This window comes from Saimiri boliviensis, chromosome 13 (genome assembly GCF_048565385.1).
Source record: "Saimiri boliviensis isolate mSaiBol1 chromosome 13, mSaiBol1.pri, whole genome shotgun sequence".
NCBI lineage: Eukaryota > Metazoa > Chordata > Mammalia > Primates > Cebidae > Saimiri > Saimiri boliviensis.
Genome location: NC_133461.1, coordinates 113,475,913 through 113,495,345, shown reverse-complemented (window position 1 = coordinate 113,495,345; position 19,433 = coordinate 113,475,913). Strand labels below are relative to the sequence as shown.

The following is a 19,433-nucleotide window of genomic DNA, read 5'->3' as shown; positions in this document are numbered from 1 at the left end:
CCAAGATAATGGAATTATCTAAAAAGCATTTTTTAATTGTACATCCCCCAAGGAAACAAGATAAAAGCTGCATTTTTGGTTCCCTTATAAGAATGTAAAAATTGTCTCTGGTTACCATGAGGGATAGAGAATTCAGGGGATCCTTCTGGCCCTTGAAATAAAAAGTCACCGTACCTAGGTGAGGAGACATCCTGTATCCATTTATTTCAGTAAATATCCTTGTTAGCACATTGACATTTGCCCTTTAGGATCTTTAGAATATTGTTACAGTTTTCAGCAAAAATCCAGATGGCCTTCCTTGTAGTCTTTCATTTAGTGACTGGGAAGAAAAAATTAGTTTCAGTGTCAGACTCAGCACTATTTCGAGCAGTACTCGTTGTAAGTGCTTCTTAAATTAATGATTTTCCTGTATTGTAAACTCTTGTCTCTGACTCTAATATTATGTCTCCTCCAGATTTCTGGGTTTTGTTAATTATAAAGCAGCATAGGCTCATTGTGAATGAACAACAACAAAAAATGTATGCAGTCCTGAAGCATAGAACATGAAGAGTGAAGTTCCCCTTTTCCAGCTCAGATCCTGTTCTGCACAGTCACCTCCTGCATGGTCATGCTTACCAGATGTTAGAGTCTGCAGAGAATCACAGTCATTTTCTACACCCCAATCCTTGCTGTTGCCTGGTGGTTTTAGTGTCCACCTGTGGGACTTAGAGCCTCTGGCCTTGGTACTGTCCTCTTTGTTCCTAGGCCCTCCTTCCCTCCTTTCCTCTGCTGTGTCTCAGCCACCCACTCCCATGGTCTAAAACCATGAATTCGGGCATCTCGGTCCTTAAGCATAATCTTTCCAGCTTTCAGATTTCCTGACTACCACCTCAACTGTTTACTTATTTTTTTCTATCCTGTCAACCCTCTTTTTTTCATGTCTTCTTTTGTTCACCTTATATTCCATGGTCCATTGTTTCACTAACATTCTTGCCAATACCCTAAAGTCCATCTCAATCTTTTTTTTAAAGAAACACACTCAAATGGCAGATTCCCAACCTTAAATGAACCAACATATGAGCAGCTAAGAAATGTAAGAAAGAAGATTGAGACTAGAGAACACAGTGGGGACATCACGCACTCATTCTTTTTCTCCTGAATTCATTCTCCCACTGCTTGCTTGCTCCTCCTTGTTCACCCACTCATTTGTTTTGCTTTTTTCACTTGTTTACTCATTTATTCTTTCAGTCCACAAACTGATGTTTCTTGGTCATCTGCTGTGTGCCTGTAGGGCCCCCATGCAGCCCATGGTCCCACTGTGTTTGTTTGGTCGGCCTGCTCTAATGCTCTTTGTGTTATCAATATTTTAAACCTCCTTCACTCTACTCTGACTTCTGGCTCCCTGCATACCTCCTTCCCTATCTTTTCAAAACGTCCGCTTCTCTTGTTTCCCCGGGAAATCCTGAGCCATCAGACATTTTCTCAGAACCTTAAGTGGATTAAAATTTTCATCTTTATTAACTTTATTCTGAATCTTGATTTTTTTCTCCAGAACTGAGATGTTCTGAACAGAGGCTCTTTTTTCATTAATTATCTCACAGGGAACAGTAAGTGTGTTGTCTTTTGCCTGTTGATTATCCCCAGGGGTAGACATTTAGGGATTTTTCCTGCATGAGTGGTAGGTACTTTACTCTGCTCATGATAGGAAGGACACAGCTTCCCCCACCCCTCCAAAAAGGATTTCCTTGGAAATGGAATGGGCCGGGGTCCTACCTCTCCCCGTTTGTTGGGTAGACAAATTCTACCCAGGAGCCAGACTTAGAGATCTCTTTGGTCTTGTTATTACACATACTGTTATACCTATTTAGTCCACAATGTATTAAGCATTTACTATGTGCTATGATGTCAGGATACAGCAATAAACGAAACATGAAAACCCAAGTCTGATGGAGCTTGCTTTCTGGTGAAACAGACAGGCAATAGACAAGTTGAGTTCTGTAGTGTAGTAAGTGTGATAATATGTGGGAGATAAGAAATGCCAAGGATGGGTGATGTTAGAGGAAGATCTACAGAGAGTGGCCGCTAAGAAAGCATCTATGGAAGGAAACCTTAGGCAATGAGAGCACGATGAATGGATGTCTGAGGGCAGGGCCCCCCTGTCAGAGAAAGAAAAAGTGCAAAGTCCTCAAGGCAGGAGTACATCTGGCATATTCAGGGACAGCAGGGTTCCAGCATGGGTGAGGGGAGCCCAGAAGCGGGGCCAGTAGGAGACTAGAATGCAGCCTGACTGGGTCCCAGATGTGAAGTACCTTTTGTCATAGTAAGGACTTGGGCTTTTCTGAGTGAAGTGGGGAGTCAGGGTTTTGAGGAGAGGAGTGATTTGGTCAGGCCTGTGCTTTAATAGGAGTATTGTGGCTATTCTGTTAAAAACAGATTTCCAAGAGGCAGGACAAAGCAAGTGGACCAGTTCTTAAGAGGCCTGGGTTAACCCACATGGGAAATGATCATGGCTTGGAGAGGAAGGAGGTGGTCAGTGAGGAAGGGCTCAAATCCTGGGTGTGTTCTGCAGGTGGAACTGACACGTGGAATGTGTATAGTGCAGTAAGAAGGGTGAGGGTTTCCCACGTTTCATTATTTCTAATGGAGTAGCATGGGTCATCTGTGAATATCTCTTTGCATACTTGTGTGAATATTTATGAAGTCTAAGTTCCTAATAGAAGCGTATATTTAAAAGTCTAGTATTGCCATATTACCTTCCGCAACTTTGTATCAGTTTATACTCTGAACAGTAGTTTATACAAATTCCCATTACTTCATACTTCACCCAAGATATGTGTGTTTCAGTGCAGGTTATACACTGCACAAGGGGAGGGTTTCATGAGGGGATAATGGCTGAAATGCATATGAGTGCCTTGTGTAGGCTGCATGTATGTCTTCATCTAAAGGGGCTGTCAGCTACCATGCCATCTGCTTTTTGGGGACAATGCATAAGATGTTTACAGCAACCTTGTCTTTATAATTACCTTACCTCGTTTTGATCTTTGTCAGTTTGACAGGCGAGAAACATTCGTCATTTTATTTCTTTTTTTTTTTTTTTTTTTTTTTTAGACAGGACCTTGCTCTGTTTCCCAAGCTAGAGTGCAGAGGCTCCATCTCGGCTCACTGCAACCTCCGCTTCTCTGGGTCAAGAGGTTCTCCTGGAGGACTCAGCTGAGTAGCTGGGACTACAAGGCGCCTGCCACCACTCCTGGCTCACTTGTATATTTTTAGTAGAGATGGGGTTTCACCATGTTGGCCAGGATGGTCTCGATCTCTTGATCTCATGATCTACCCACTTTGCCTTCCCAAAGTGCTGGGATTACAGGTGTGAGCCACTGCACCCGGCTTATTCTTTATAAAGTAAGAGAACTCTTTTAAAAGAAATTACATTTCCCCTGTTTACATTTATAAAGCATTGAGAAGATAATGAGAATAGTTAATTTACAAAGTACTAGGATACACAATGCAAAAATGAGAAAAAGCAAAGTTTTTTCAACCAACATAGTTCAATTGGGAAGGGATAGATTTTTCAACTGGACAAATGTGAGAGAAAATGAATCTCTACTAGTAACTCCTACTGTGGACATAGCAACAATTTTAGATGAATTGTAGAATGAATCGTAAAAGTTGAAACTGTAAAGTTTTAAGAAGAAAACAATATTTTCACAATGTAGAGCAGGCAGATTGCTTACCACACGAAAAACCACAAACTATGAATGAAAAAATAAGATAAACTGAATTTTTCTGTATTAAAAACTTCATATCTAAAGTCATCATTAGAAAGGCAAAGCAATGGCTGGGTGTGGTGGCTTACACTTGTAATCCCAGCACTTTGGGAGGCCAAGATGGGTGGATCATCTGAGGTCAAGAGTTCAAGACTAGCCTGGCCAATGTTATGAAACATCATCTCTACTAAAAATACAAAAAAAATTAGCCAGGCATGGTGATAGATGCTTATAATCCCATCTACTCAGGAAGCTGACTCAGGAGAATCACTTCATCCTGGGAGGCTGAGGTTGCAGTGGGCCGAGAGCGTTTTACTGCACTCCAGCCTGGGCAACAAAAGTGAGACTCCTTTTTAAAAAAAAAAGAAAAAGAAAAAAGAACAAGATTTACTATAAAATATAAAACCACCACAATCAAGAGAGTGTGGCATGTGGTAATGGTGAAAAGATAGACACATGGGTCTAGTGGAATAGAATAAAGGAACTCAAGTAAGTCCATACTAATGTGGTTGGTTTATTTTTGAAAGAGGTGTAAAGGTACTTCTTAATATATTCATGGTGAAAATGTAATCTTGTCAATAAATGGTGCTAGAAAAACTAGATGTGTATATGCAAAAAAAAAAAAAAAAAAAAAGGAAAAGGAATGTTGACCTATACAGCTAACACTGTATATACAAAAATGAACTCAAAATGGATCATACACCAAAATGTAAAACTGTAAAACTTATGGAAGAAACACAAAAGAAAGTCTGCATGATCTTGGGCAGAGTTTTTAGGTATGATACCAAAAGCACAATCCAGAAAAGAAAAAGCAATAATTTGCATTTTATCAAAATTTTAAAATTCTCTCAGAGAAAACATGTGCAAGTCACATGTCTGATAAAGGGTTAGTGTCCAGAATACATAAAGAACACTTAAAACTCAACAACAAGAAAACAACGCAATAAAAAATTGGGCAATAGGTTTGGTGAACCTATGCTTCACCAAACAATTTGCATGGATTGCAAAGAAGCACATGCAAATAAGCAGAGAAAAATAAGCATGTGTTGCCCAACATAATTTGTTGTTAGGGAAACAAATGCAAGCAATCCAGAAGGTAAACACTGCAGCTGGTCTGAGGCCATGGTACCATTTGGGGCAAGCAGCTGAGCAGCTAGAAATATAACAGTATGTTCTGGGGAATGAGACTGCCGCAGTGGGCCTAGGTGATTCAGAAGGCCATGCACCTTCCTCATAAGGTACAAGCACAGGCCTACATCAGTAGCTAAGATGAAAGAATAACCACAAAGCGTTCCAGTGCTGGCAAGGACAGTACTCAGTGCTGACAGGAATATGCTCTCCAACCCTGCTACTAGGAATGCAAAATAGCACAGCTACTCTGGAAAACAGGGTGGCAGCTTCTTTCTTTGTTATGCTGCCTTAGGACCCAACAGTCTCACTCCTAGGTGTTTACCTAAGGAAAGTGAAAATTCATGCTCACTCAAAACCTGTGTGTGGATGTTAGTAGAGTTTTATTCAGTAATTGCCAGCACTCAAAACCAGATGTCCTTCAACTGGTAAGTGAATAAACAAATTGTGGTAACGTCTCTGCAGCAGAATACCACTCAAAGTCGAAAGGAACAAATGGTTGATTTGCACAACAACATGGATGAATCTTAAATTCGTTTTGATTAGTGAAAGAAACCAAACCCAAAAGGCTTCCAAAGGACACTCTAGAAAAAGCACAGCCATAGGGATGAAGAACAAATCAGTTGTTGCCAGGTGTTAAGAGTTGGGGAAAAGGAGTTGATTACAAGGAGAGAATGAGAGGCAGTTTTGGGAGTGATGGGAGTGTTATAGATTTGACTATGTACTTGTCAAAACCCATAGAACTGTGCATTTCCACAAAAGTTCACTAGAATCAACAGGAATGTTGATTTTACAAGGCCATGGATCGGTACCAGTCCATAGCCTGTTAGAAGCTGGGCCACAGAGCAGGAGGTGAGCAGCGGGCATGCGAGAATTACTGCCTGATCTCTACCTCCTGTCAGATCAGCAGAAGCGTTAGATTCTTACAGGAGCCTGAACCCTGTTGTGAACTGTGCATGTGAGTGATCTAGGTTGCCCATTCCTTTTGAAAATCTAACTAATGCCTGATGATCTGAGATGGCACAGTTTCATTCCGAAACCATCCCCCCTTTCTGCCGCAGTCTGTGGAAAAACTGTCTTCCAAGAAAGTGGTCCTTGGTACCAAAAAGGCTGGGGATTGCTACCATAACCATAGTGAAATGGATGTGAAATTAGCTGACTTATCAGTAACTTTGGAAAACTGTTTTGACAGGATGCTGTAAGGCTAAAGACAAAGCCTCTAGTTGGTGCACTTGTTTCTCATAGGGGTATGGGTTAGCAATCTCAAAATTGTATATATTCTAGGAAGAAGTTACAAATAAGGAAGGATGGTCCTAGAGTTATCCTGTGGTTCTGGATCAGGGATGGAGGTGTCAGCATGAACCCGGGTTGTTGGTTTCTTCAGAGAGAGGTTGTTGGGTCTATGTGTGTGTGAGTTAGTGTAACATGTGTTTCCTAGCTCTGTCCACAGAGGGCTTTAGAGCAGTGACACCTGCACCAGTGACCAGAGTCAGCCTGAGATGGTGAATTCTAGGAGCTCCTCAGGAAAGGGTTGGTTTCAGGGCAGATGGAAGGTGAGAAAGGGGAGCCTGTCAGATATAAGAAGGACAGATGCCTGCCAAAAAGTGCTCCAATGGCTAAAGCTGGAGCAGTTGGAGCCATAGGATAAACAACAGTAGTAATGCATTATAACCTAAGGAAGAAAAGAAATATCCATGCATTTATGCTGACATCAATACATAACTGAATCTGTAAGCAAGGGATAAGGAACAGTTCTTTCTTGCAGGAGAATTCCAGTTAATAAATTTAGAAGGAATAAGGGAAATAGAAAATCACAGTAATTGTTGTAAGCACAGTCTCTTGACAGATACATCAAGGTGAAATCTTTCTAATAGGTGAAAGAATTAGGAGAAATAGAATATCTGCCAAGTCTCCCCCCACAGAGCTATTCATTACAAAGGGAACAATAACTTTACATTGGAGAAACCTGGCAGACACTGCCCCAACCAAGAGCTCAAAGGTGACATCATATTGGCAGCAGGTACCCGTGGTGTGGTGCTGTGTGAATGCCACATCACCTGTGGTGTTTTTCCCTAAGTTGAATCAGGAGAAAACAGCAGACAAACCCAAGTTGAAGGACTTTCTACAAAATAATTGACCAGTACTCTTCAAGGTGATGAAAGATAAGAGGAGACTACAAACTGTTTTGAGATGAGGGGGCCTTGGAAGTCTGTCAGCTAAGCACAGTGTGGATCCCAGACCGGACCTGGGAGCAGACGGGCTCTGGTGGGCAGCCTGGCGAAATAACAAAGCCTGTGGTTGTGCTGGGAGTACCATGCCAGAGTTCATCTTATGGTGTTGATTCTTGTTCTGTGGCTGCATGAAGCTGGGTGGGAGACTTGGGGACACTATGTGTCCTCCCTCTGCAACTCTTGTGTAAGTCTAAAATCATCTTTAAAAGTCTTTTTAAGTCATCACTAAGAAAACTAGTAGGCAAGCCAGAGACATCACATAGTCTGACTGTATTGTCAGTCACATCTGGGGCCTTCATTAGCAGAGGACTCGAAATTGTGGCTCACCTCTTAGCTCCCAAGGAGAGGCAGAGTTGAGAGCCTCCCAGGTGATTGACTTAACAGCTTTATGGAGTTTTCTATAGTGTCTTGATTGGGTATGTCTTACAGGAGGTACATAGGTCAGGACTCCCTGAACTGTACTTAAAAGTCAGTTCTGCTGTATATAAATTATGCCTCAGGAAAGAGAAAAGAGAACTTCTTCTGCTCAATTTGGAATTTATCTTGGAGCCTGATGTGAGGAACAGATCAGTTTGTGTCTTTGTGCAGTAGCTGTCCAGTTACTGCAGCACTAACTGAAAAGTCTTTTCCCTGCTGTGTTGAGATCTCTTTTTCCCATACTGAATTTCCATGGGCTGTTGGGACTACAGGGTTTTCTGTCTGTCTTCCTGGACTTCCCTCATCACGCTAATGTAAATAAGAAAGGCTTTACACTGTGTTTTAACGTCAGCTGGGGCTAGAGTGTTCACCGTTGTAGTTCTTATTCAGAGTTGTCTGCTTATTTGTGCTTACTGATTCTTCTTCACTTTTTATTTTAGATGCAGAGCGTCCATGTATAGATTTATTACACGGAAATACTGCATGAGGCTGGGTTTGGAATACAGATCTTGTCATCTAATTAGCATAGTACCCAAAACTACCCAATAGGTAGTTTTTTTCTAACCCACCCCCACTCCCTCCACCTTCTAGCAGTCCCCAGTGTCTGTTATTCCCATATTTGTATACATGTTTGCTTAATGTTTAGCTCCCATTTATAACTGAGAACATGGTATTTGGTTTTCTGTTTCTGCATTATTTTGCTTAGGATTATGTCCATCTCTATCCATGTTGCTGCAAAGGATGTGACTTTATTCTTTGTTTATGGCTGTGTAGTATTTCATGATGTATTTCACATTTTTTTTATCCTGTCTACCATTGATGGGCACCTAGGTTGATTTCTTTATCCCATCTACCATTGATGGGTGTATCTTTGCTATTCTTAAAAGCGCAGCAATGAACATATTCATGCATGTGTCTTTTGGTTGAATAATTTATTTTCTTTTGGATATATACCCAGTAATGGGGTTGCTGAGCAGAATGGTAGTTCTATTTTAAGTTCTTTGAGAAATCTCTAGACTACTTTCTACAGTGGCTGTACTAATTTACATTCCCACCAACAGTGTATAAGCATTCCCTTTTCTCCTTAGCCTCGCCAGCATCTGTTGTGTTTTGATTTTTTAGTAATGGCCATTCTGACTACTGTGAGATGGTATCATTGTGGTTTTGATTTTCATTTCTCTGATGCTGTATGGTACTGAGCCTTTTTCATGTTTGTGGGCCACTTGTGTATCTTCTTTGAGAAGTGTCTGTTCATGTCCTTTGCCCTTTTTTTAATGGGGTCATTTATTTATTTGCATGTTAAGTTCCCTATAGATTCTGGATATTAGGCCCATGTCAGATGCATAGGTTGCAGATATTTTCTCTCATTCTGTAGGTTGTCTGTATTCTCTGTCAATAGTTTCTGTTGCTGTGCAGAAGCTCTTTAGTTTAAGTTCCACTTGCCAATTTTTGATTTTGTTGCAGTTGTTTTTGGTAACTTAGCCAAAAATTCTCTGCAAAGGCTGATGTCAAGAAGAGTATTTCCTAGGTCGTTTTCCAGGATTTTACAGTTTGAGGTCTTACGTTTAAATCTTTAATACATTTTGAGTTAATTGTTGTATGTGGTGAAAGATAGGGGCCTGGCTCCAATATTCTAATATATGTCTAGCCAGTTATTCTAGCACCATGTATTGGATAGGATGGTCTTTTTCCACTGCTGTTTTTGTTGGCCTTGTCAAAGATCAGATGGTTGTAGACATGAGGCTTTATTTGTGAGGGTTTTTTTTTTTGTTTTTTGTTTTTGTTTTTTTTGAGACAGAGTTTCTCTCTTGTTACCCAAGCTGGAGTGCAATGGCGTGATCTCAGCTCACAGCAATTCATTGGTCTATGTGTCTGTTTTTGTACCAGTACAGAAGCTGTTTTGATTACTGGGGCTTTATAGTATAGTTTGAAGTTAGGTATTATGATGCCTCTGGCCTTGTTCTTTTTGCTTAGGAGTGCTTTGGCTATTTGGGCTTTTTTTCATTCCATATGAATTTTAGAATAGTTTCTTGTTCTTTTTAAACATACTTTACAATTAACTTCTCTAGCTCTAAAGAAGAAAAAACTGATTTTGTATTGGAATAGCGTTAAAGTTAATTTTTTTTTTTTTTTTTTTTTTTATTATTTTTTTTGAGACGGAGTTTCGCTCTTGTTACCCAGGCTGGAGTGCAATGGCGCGATCTCGGCTCACCGCAACCTCCGCCTCCTGGGCTCAGGCAATTCTCCTGCCTCAGCCTCCTGAGTAGCTGGGATTACAGGCACATGCCACCATGCCCAGCTAATTTTTTGTATCTTTAGTAGAGACGGGGTTTCACCATGTTGACCAGGATGGTCTCGATCTCTCAACCTCGTGATCCACCCGCCTCAGCCTCCCAAAGTGCTGGGATTACAGGCTTGAGCCACTGCGCCCGGCTAAAGTTAATTTTTTTAATTATGTTTCATATACTTCTAACTTATTTGCAAAGACTTTTATAAAGTGGTCTGTAATGATTTTTTTTAATGCTTTTCTTCATTTTTATAAAGCAGACATCCTTGTAACCATACCTAGGTCAAGGAATAGAACTTTTATCAGTCATCCCAGAAGCCCCCTACATGTCCCATTTCTATTATAACCCACTTCCTCCCCCAAAAGGTAACCACTTCCCAAACTCTTACGGTAATCATTTCCCTAATCTTTATAGTTTTATCACCAAGTGTATATCCTTAGACACTATAGTGTTGTTTTATTCTTAAAATTTGATATATTTTTAAAGTCTATTTAAATCTACGTTTTTCCCTCTATCCCTTTCTTTCCCTTACCTTTTACAGTTTTTAAAATTTCTTCTGTTAGCACTTGTAACTTTCTTTTTTTTCTAATCAGATACCTAGTGGTTTGTTTTGGTTGATTATTTTGAGAGCAACCTTTTGGATTTACTTCTTCTCTTCTTTTTCTATTTAATAATACCTCCTTTTATTTGTAATAATTACCTCCTTTATTTTGGTTCACTTATTCCTTTTCTGGCTTTTTCAGTTGTATGTTTAAATAATTTATTTTCATTATTTAAATTTGCATTGATGTAGGTATTCAATGCTGTAAAGTTTCCTGTGACAATTGTTTTCTGGGTCCCATAAATTCTATATATATTTTCCCAGCCTTTTTATAGCTGTATATCTTATATGCAGATGATGCTTGATTTTGCTTTGTGAGCCAATCTAAGACTGTTTTCCATTTAATAGGTGAGCCAAGCCCCTTTTTTACATCACAGATAACAAGGAACCACCTTGTTTTATTTTATTTGCTTTTACCCTTTTGGTATTTAGGAAGCCTTTCTTTCTCTTTTTTTTTTTTTTCTTTTCTTTTCTTTTTTTTTCACTTTTACACTACTCCCTTTATAGCAAACCCTTAGTTTCTTTGGTTGGCTCTCCACAGTACCTGATACTGCAGTTAGATGATGCCCCACTCCCAGCTAGCCCCTACACATCCTCTCCGCATCCCTACCACTTCTCTGGTGGTGATTCTTTGTGTATATTGTCTGAGCTGGTAACCATGGCATGCTGCACTTTTGTCACCATCATGTGCCAGCAGTTCCAGAAATAAATACAGACCACCTAGCAGCCCTGCCTTTGTCTCTGCTTCTAGTCGTTTTGGTTTCCAGAGGTCATTCTTTAGTGGGTCCTCCCTCAGCTCCTGGTCACTGTATTTCCTGTGTTTGTGTGTATTCATAAAAATATGTGTGGCTTTTACGCTTGATGGTCAATATTTAGATGTAAAATCTTTGCCTCATATTTTTTCCCCTTGAATATCTTAAATACATTATTGAACCTATTCCATTCTGGACCTAAAATCCCTGCTATGAAACCACTCACAAGTCCAGTTTCATTTCTCATTTTATAGACATGTGTTCTTAAGGGGGAGAAATTTATATAACTGGAAGCTATGTGAATACCCTAGTCATGAGGTGGCTGAGATTTTTTCTCTCCAGGTAAGATGGTGCAGGTAGGGGGTGTGGTGGTCCCAGTTGCACATGCAGGAAGTCATAGGATGTGGGAGGCATTGCTCTGTGTACCCTGTGCACAGAGTTGTCTGATGCCCTTTGATGGGTTTGCAGCCTCATCTGGTGTACTTCCTGGCATAGCCCTTCTCTTTTAAGATGTCGTTTCCCTCCTGCCAGATTGCACACTGTGCATAGTGCATTTGCTTTTCCCTGCAGAGTGAGATAAGCCTGCATTGACTGTGGCGCCACCTGGCCTTGGTGCTCTTGTTGCCCTCTGCTCTCCTGCTCCCTTCATGTAACAAAGTGTGTTAAGAGTCCTTAGGTGTGTCATGTTAGATATTTAGGAAGGAAATGTTAATCCTAATAATAGTTTTCACATCTTATTTTTAAACTTATATAAAATTAACTGGACTTTTTTTTCTGGATTATCTTTTTATAATTAGAGACTAATAATACAATGATATGAAAGTACCTTTATATCAGGAAAATGAATGTCAACATTTGCCTACCAGGAGAAAATAATCCCACCAGATTGGAACATGTATGGATAAAAAGCTAAGTTTAATAGGTAGCCATTGATGAACAGAGTCTAACTTAATAATTGAGATTGTAAGAGCAGAGATTGTAGCTCCCTTCTGGGGAGGAGCTGACCAAAATGTATTCTAGCTCCTGCTTGACAGAAGAGGTACAGCCAAACTGATCCAAAGGAAATGTCAGAGGAGGCCAGGGTGATAATTATTCATCAACAACTATGTTTGAGGGTTTATTCCACTTTGTTTTGGTTTTGGTAAAATGATCACATTTTAGTTGGTATTGGCTGTGGCTCCCTGAGGGCTACCCACACTGTGGATTCCACAGGTGGAGATGACCTCTGGGCCCGTGTGTACAGTGGTAGGGAAAGTAATGAGTGTGGGAGGTGGGGTGGGTATTGTTTAAAGGGGACTTCAACTTTTTATAGAAACATCCGCTTCTTTTTAAAAGGACTTCAAGTAAATATAAGAAGATAGATACTGATTGATTTTGGATTGTGGTATATGGATATCTTATTTTTTGTACTTTTCTGTATTTTTAAAATTTCTCAAAATTTGTGAGAATGGAAGTGAGGGTGGGAATGCTGTATCTCTTTAAGTCATGTAATACAGGATTCATTTCCAATCAAATACTACACATTTTATAGAAAATATAGCACTTTTATAATTATTAAAACTGAAATCATTCACAAGTGTTGTTAATTTTTCTTACTGGTAACAAAATTTTGTGGCATATCTTACAGCAATATAGTTAAGAACTGATGCCCTTGATTAGCATTTTTAAAAACTGGAGGCTTACCCTCCAGCCTGTCTTCTTTTCCTAGACTTGTGTTGAAATGACTTGAAGATGATGGCCCTTAACAGCACATTTCTGTGAAGCCTGTGCTTAGAACCCTAGAGTGGTATGGGAGATGAAGATTAAGACCATATTATCCATCTCTTTGGGAAAATACCATCAGAAGAAAATGCAAATCTTACTATAGGTCATCACTAGAATGAGGATTATAATTTATAGAAATTCGGGTTTAATTATGAGAAACAGTTCTGTTCTTGGCTCTAGTTTACTTCCATTTGGAGTTGTTTTGTTGATTCTTTATTCTTCTCTTCCTTTTCTTGAATGGAAAGGAACTTGGAAAAGTCATGCACTGTCCTTGCGTTTGTCAGAGGAAACTTGGAATTTCATTGCCTTTGGGGCATGTTTACAAGCAAGGGGATGACATTGCTGTGGTGCAGCCTGGGTGTGGGGAGCTAAGGGCTGTTAGCCTTACAAGTGCCTTTGTGCCCTGTATTTTCAGCTTGTGTTGTAATTTCAAGCTCACAACCTGTCACTTTGAAGTATTTGTATCCTTTACAAAAGAAAAACCAAATGAAGATCTCCCTGAAAAAATAATTTAATAGAATATATCTTTATTTCAGTATCTTAAATAGTGAAGATGAAGAAATATTCAGTAATGAAGAGCATGAGTATGCATCCAAAAAAAGGAAAAAGGACCATTTTAGAAATGACACAAATACTCAAAGTAAGATCATTCTCATTAATTTTATTTTACTTGTTGATTATGTTGAAATAGTAAATTACTCTGACAATGCTATCTTATGAAATAAAAGGATACAGATATGTAAATAACAGCCCAGAATCCAGCATTGCCTACTGATTTAGTGATAAGACTTTTTGCAACTCAGCCATTTTCAGTAGGTAAGATGTGCAAAAACAAAACAAGAGCTAGCAAAACCCACAAAATGCGTCTGAATGCCTGAATTATGGTCATGAATTCAGCTCAGTCTTAAGCAGTAAGGCCAAACTGAGGGGTGTCCTGACTGTGGTTTTGAAGTCATTGAAGATTTAGAGCAGGAGGTGGATACATTCAGAGCTGGAGTTTAGGATGTTAGATGGTAGCAGGGGTAGGCTGGAGGTGGGACTTAGCAGTGAGAGGGCATAGGGATTTTTCATGGCACTGCCTTGCAGCACATCGTGAGTTACTAAGGACGTGTTAATATATAGTAGGCTCCCTTACCTCGAGGGATAGACCACCCCCTCCAGAGTAGGCCTAAAGCCGTGGATAGTACTGAACCCTATGGGTACTATGATTTTTTTTTTCTATACATACACACTTATAATAAAGTTTAATTTATAAATTATTCACAGTAAGAGATTAACAAGGATAACTAATAAACAAATGAAACAGTTACAGCAACATGCCAGCATCATTCCTCTTGTATTTGGGGCCATTATGAAGTACAATAAGGGTTCTTTAAACACAAATGCTGTGATACCTCAACAGTTGATCTGACCACAACGGCTACTGAGTGACCAAGGGGCAGGTAGTGTAGGACTCGCTTGACAAAAAGAGGGTTCGGATCCCAGACGGGACAGAGCAGGACAGTGTGAGATTTCATCACACCACCCAGAACGGCGCACAATTTAAAACTTATGAATGGTTTATTTCTGGAATTTTCCATTTAATGTTTTCAGACCAAAGGTGACTGTGAGTAATTGAATATGGGGGGACTACTAAATGAAGAAGATAGGGTCACATGGAGAATACAGTTAGTGTGATTCTTGAAACTTTAATATTTATCTGAAAAATTTGTTTTTATAGAGTACCATACAGAGCAATAGAAGAATCAAACTTTCTATTAGGGTACATAGGAATTTAGTAATGTAATTGCATTTTATAATCATTTATGTCTTCATATGGCTTCAGTCATTAATAATACTAATTTTCTTCTAAGTTACTAGGACTTGGTACTATCTGAAATCATTGTTCATATCTTAAACTAACATTAAGAAACAAAGCAGTTTGTTTGCATTTAACCAAGTAAAAGCATTTCTTGTCAATACAGTAAGTCAGATAATTTTGTTAGCATGTCCAATTATTTAAATTCCTTTAAAATCTTCATTTTGAAATGATTCGCCAGATTTTAAAAACAAAGTTAATTTTTATTCTAGGTTTTTATCGGGAAAAATGGATCTATGTCCATAAAGAAAGCACAAAAGAAGTAAGTATTCTGTTATAAATAAGAGAGTATCTTGGATTATTTCTGTTGAATATGGAGTCACGTTAAATAACTTTATAAATAAAGTTGCATAAAATAAAATTTCTTTTGCAATATCAAATCTGTGGTTCACATTCTAACAGGTGATAGCATATGAGGAGCTTTGGAGGAAGTGATTCTCTATTGTGTGTGCTTGCATGTGCATGTGGTATGTGGCGTGTATTTGTGCACACATTGGTGTGTATTGTGTGTATGGTATGTGGGGTTTAGTGTGTATTTGTGCACACATTGGTGTGTGGGATATATGGTGTGTGACGGCGTGTGGTATATGTGTGCAGTGTATGGTTCCTGCCTACCTCTACATAACTGAATACATACCTGAGTCAGCAGTAAGGGTATTTAAAACAAGCATTGACTCCTTCAGTGATACGCATTTTCTCTGTGTTAGCTTGAACCCCTGATGCTGATGGGAGTGTGTCCTCTCTGTGGTGTGTTTTGGAGGTTAGGACATCTGTGAGCCCCTCATTCCATGTGAAGAGTGGCTACAACAAAATTAGTAGTTGGGTTGGGTTTGTGCAAAACCATTTAAAATCTTTCCTTTCTTTGGCCAAGATGGGCTAAAGCTTTTTCATGAGACATGAGACAAACCAGAGTACTTCAAACTGTTTCCTGTTTCTTTACTGGGATCAGGGAAGTTGAGTTCCTTTTATAGTCCTAGAAACTCTGCGTTTGCTTTATTTTGCAACAGTTGGGGAATTAGGGAACAATTGTTTATCATATGTTATTTTAAAGTAAGTTAAATATTCCAGAAAAGTTTGTAGATGGTCTGAAACTAGTCTACCTTCCTAGAAACTGAAGGTTTAGGTTCTGAGAAAGAAAACTAATCTGTTTAGTAATGGTTAGTGGGTATAGAATGAATCAGATTCTTATATACTCTAATATACCATTAGAAGATTGTTGGACAGAATCTAACCTACTTTGTAAAAAAACAAAACTTCACGCTTAAGAAAGACCACTAAATATGTCATCTGCTCTGTGTTGCCATACTGATTGCAGAACAAAGGATCCATCCAAGCTAGCATATGCAGGAAAGGAGGATCCTACTGTGAGGCTGTGGGGATGTTCCCTGGAATCCTAGGAACCAGGACCTAACCAGGCTGAGAGGAACCAGAACTGGGACTGGGTGCTGGTGTCCCTGCACCACACCATCTTAAATGACTCCTGAAACCTGGTGTGTTAATCTATACAAACCAATTTAGAATACAGGGTATATGGTGGAAGAAAAACATCTAAGACAGAATAGCAGCAGTGTTGACAGTACTGAAAATAAGTTGTTTCATTTTCTTCCTTTGGTTCTTGGACCCATGGGTCTAATCACCAGTTTTTTTGGTGTTTGGAGTTCTTGGCATCCATGTTCCCAGCCTGAAAGCTGCCCATGGTCACATCCAGCACTTGCCTTCAGTCCTCTCCATCCCAATGCTGGTTTTCGGTGGTGCCTTCCTGCTGCTGAAGTGCCTCTCCCAGCCTTGATCCTTTTGGTTGAGCATGCTTCCAACCTGGGCAGCACATGCCTGCTCTGGAGAGAAATCACATGTTGTACTTCAAACTCGGGCAGTGCATGCCTCCCCTACAGAGAAATCCTGTGTTTCAACTATGCGTTTATGACACATACATCCTTATAATGCAGTTGAGCAGATGATTTATGTATTTTTAGTTGCATAGCCTTGAATATATCCAGTTTTTTATGATCTTAGCCTTGACGTCATCCATACCCCAATTTGTCACCAACAAAATAAACCAGCAAGATACTTAATAAATATTTGTCTTTGTCATTACTTTAGTAGGTTAGTAAAAAAGTCACTTAATAGTGTCTCAGTTATACATAAATAGCTTAAATTATACATAAATAGCATTGCTATAATTTTACTATAGTCTCATCTAAATCAAAAATTAGTCTTCAGAATAAAAACAAATGTCCTTTGCCAAACTTTTTTTTTAAATGCACAATTAATTGACATTAACTACCAATTATTTTTGGCTAATTGACAAACTTTAACTTCTGTGTCTCTCTTCCAGAGGCATGGCTATTGCACCTTGGGAGAAGCTTTTAATCGGTTAGATTTCTCAAGTGCAATTCAAGATATCCGAAGGTTCAATTATGTGGTCAAAGTAAGTGTTGTGTTTCAAAAACTGCTTTGATGACTCTTTTGAACAACTATGTTTTGAAGATTGTAAGTGTACAACGTTTAAGATGCTGGTGTGCCTGTTTGCTACCTATTAATCGAAAAACAAAAGGGAACGAGTTCAGGAGAAAACAGTGAGATTGGATGATTTCTCCAGTATTGATGTCAGAGGTTGCCAAGCCTCAGTGGGGGCAAACACTCACCTGCCCAGTGGCTCTGTGGTGCTTAGGATGCGATAAGGTGGTACCTTGGGGGATGCATCTCAGACCTCTGTACCTTGTCAGTGATAGAACCATCATGGGATCTTTACCTGATGATTTCACAAATGTTTTCTGCTTTGCATTTTTCACAAAGAATGAGACTTGTGTCACAGAGGAAGAACTAGCTAATAGAAAACAGGAATTTCATACAAAATAGAATTCCACAAAAACCTTATTGCATTAATGATACCCTTTTAGAAGAAATTTTTATCTTGGGCTACACTCAGAAAGAAAGGATCTTAGCCATATATTCCATTTATTGTTTGCTTTTGTCTAAAGATTAATTACTATGTGGCTTATGCAGTTTCATTCTATAATGGATAAAATAGAAGCTATAGTTTTTGAAGCTATTTTGTGTTTCTAATGGTTCTGTGAGACATTGGATAAATGTTTCTTTTACTTGCTTTTAGACAATTAAAAGTGCTACTGGGAGGACAAAAAAAAAATATAGGGAATTAAATAACTTTAAGCTTCAGATAATTTTGTTATGTTTGGTTCCAAGCGGAATTTCCAGGGCTTCTTACATAACTACTATTTACAATTCCTGTCATGTTCCATGCTTCACTGAAGCCCAGTCACCATGTGCAGCCTGGACTTCCCCAGTGTTTCCTGAGTTCTCTTTTAGATATTTACACACTGGCCAGCATCGTGTCCTTGGTAGGTACCTCTCTTATAGATGATGAAATGCAGATTTGACTCAGCGTTGTGGAAATTTTCAGGACTTAAGTAGCCAGGAAAAATATCAGCAGAGAGGTCTCTTTAGCAGTAACTATTTCTCTGTGTAGCTCTTTGATAGTTCGGACCATACTGAGTTGTTTTATAGTAACAATTCTTGACCATCTGTCTACATAAAAGGATTTAATTCTTGCGTTAGTAGAATTAGTTAGTAGGATGGGGCACAGGAAGAAGTCTTTGGCTTCTGGTGGTTTCTGTGCTGGGTGCCCTGCTCCGTCATCTTTGGTCACTGACTCTGGAGAAGGTGTGAATGTTCTGTGCTTTCTTGGAGGCGGAGTTCATAGACCAGGGCCATTATTTTACCAGTTTTGGTCATTTGAACCATTGCATGATTTTTTTTTTGGTCTGTGTACCATGTGCTACTGTAATTTGCTGAGTAGCTTTTCTTCAAATTTACTTTCTTAAACAGAGATACCTACTTTAGCTTCATCCTGAACACTAATACCTGTGAAGTAGTTAACTTTCTGTTGCTCGTTTTTCTAATGCATATAAAATAAATGCATAACTATAAAAATTAAAATGTGCTATGCACTCATGTACCAACTAAGCTTACCTTGCAACCTTCTTGAGAAGGGCTGTATTTCACCAAACCACCTTTCAGAGGTGGAGCGAGGTAGCTGGTGAGCTTAGGAAGCACAAGGGCTACATTGCTGCGTGACTGTCCTGGCAGCCTCACAGGTCTGTGCATCTCTGTTGATTGCTGCCTTCCAAGCGGAGCCTTTCTTGGCTCATCAGTGCTTCTGCTCTACAGGAATCCCACCTTCCCCTTCTGCAGCTGCTCTGGACCTTCCACACATTATTCTTCACAAGTCCAGCTAAGTTACCTCTAAAAAGTAATTTGCTCATGTTTACCTTCTGCTTAAAACAAAGAAAAAGCAGCCTTTGTGACTGTGGTAAAGCCTAAGCCTGTGTCTTACCTTAGGTTGGCCTCCTCTATGTCCCCATCCCAGTTCTTGCCCTCTCTGGCCCATACCCACTGCCCTCTTCTGTTGGCTTTCTTCCTGTTTGTTCCCTTTTTTTTTACTGTATCATGTGCATTTATCATTCATACTGTGCAGGTATTTGGTATTTTTTGCTACTTTAAATGTTTATAGCAACACTTACTACAACAACTGATTCTCTTGCAGTTCTTCTAAATAATAGGATTTTCTATAATTTAGGCTACGTTGTCCATAATGTCATTCAGTGTTATTAGAATACCTATAAACTAGAAA

At 39.3% G+C, this 19,433-nt stretch overlaps 1 protein-coding gene across 5 annotated transcripts in view; it reads left to right on the top strand.

Moving 5' to 3' along the window:
• The window catches only part of FBXO25 (F-box protein 25), a 62,988-nt gene that overhangs the window by 9,398 nt on the left and 34,157 nt on the right, over positions 1–19,433 (top strand). For 4 of the 5 annotated variants that reach the window (XR_012513346.1, XR_012513345.1, XM_003940710.4 and 1 more), the window contains exons 3-5: positions 13,461–13,564; positions 14,995–15,044; positions 17,118–17,210. Coding sequence is in view for 3 of the 5 variants with exons in the window: in XM_003940710.4 (XP_003940759.3) it covers positions 13,461–13,564; positions 14,995–15,044; positions 17,118–17,210 (247 nt within the window). In the remaining 2 variants the exon portion in view is untranslated. The remainder of the gene's footprint in view (positions 1–13,460; positions 13,565–14,994; positions 15,045–17,117; positions 17,211–19,433) is intronic. The other variant, XM_074384223.1, reaches the window with a different exon arrangement.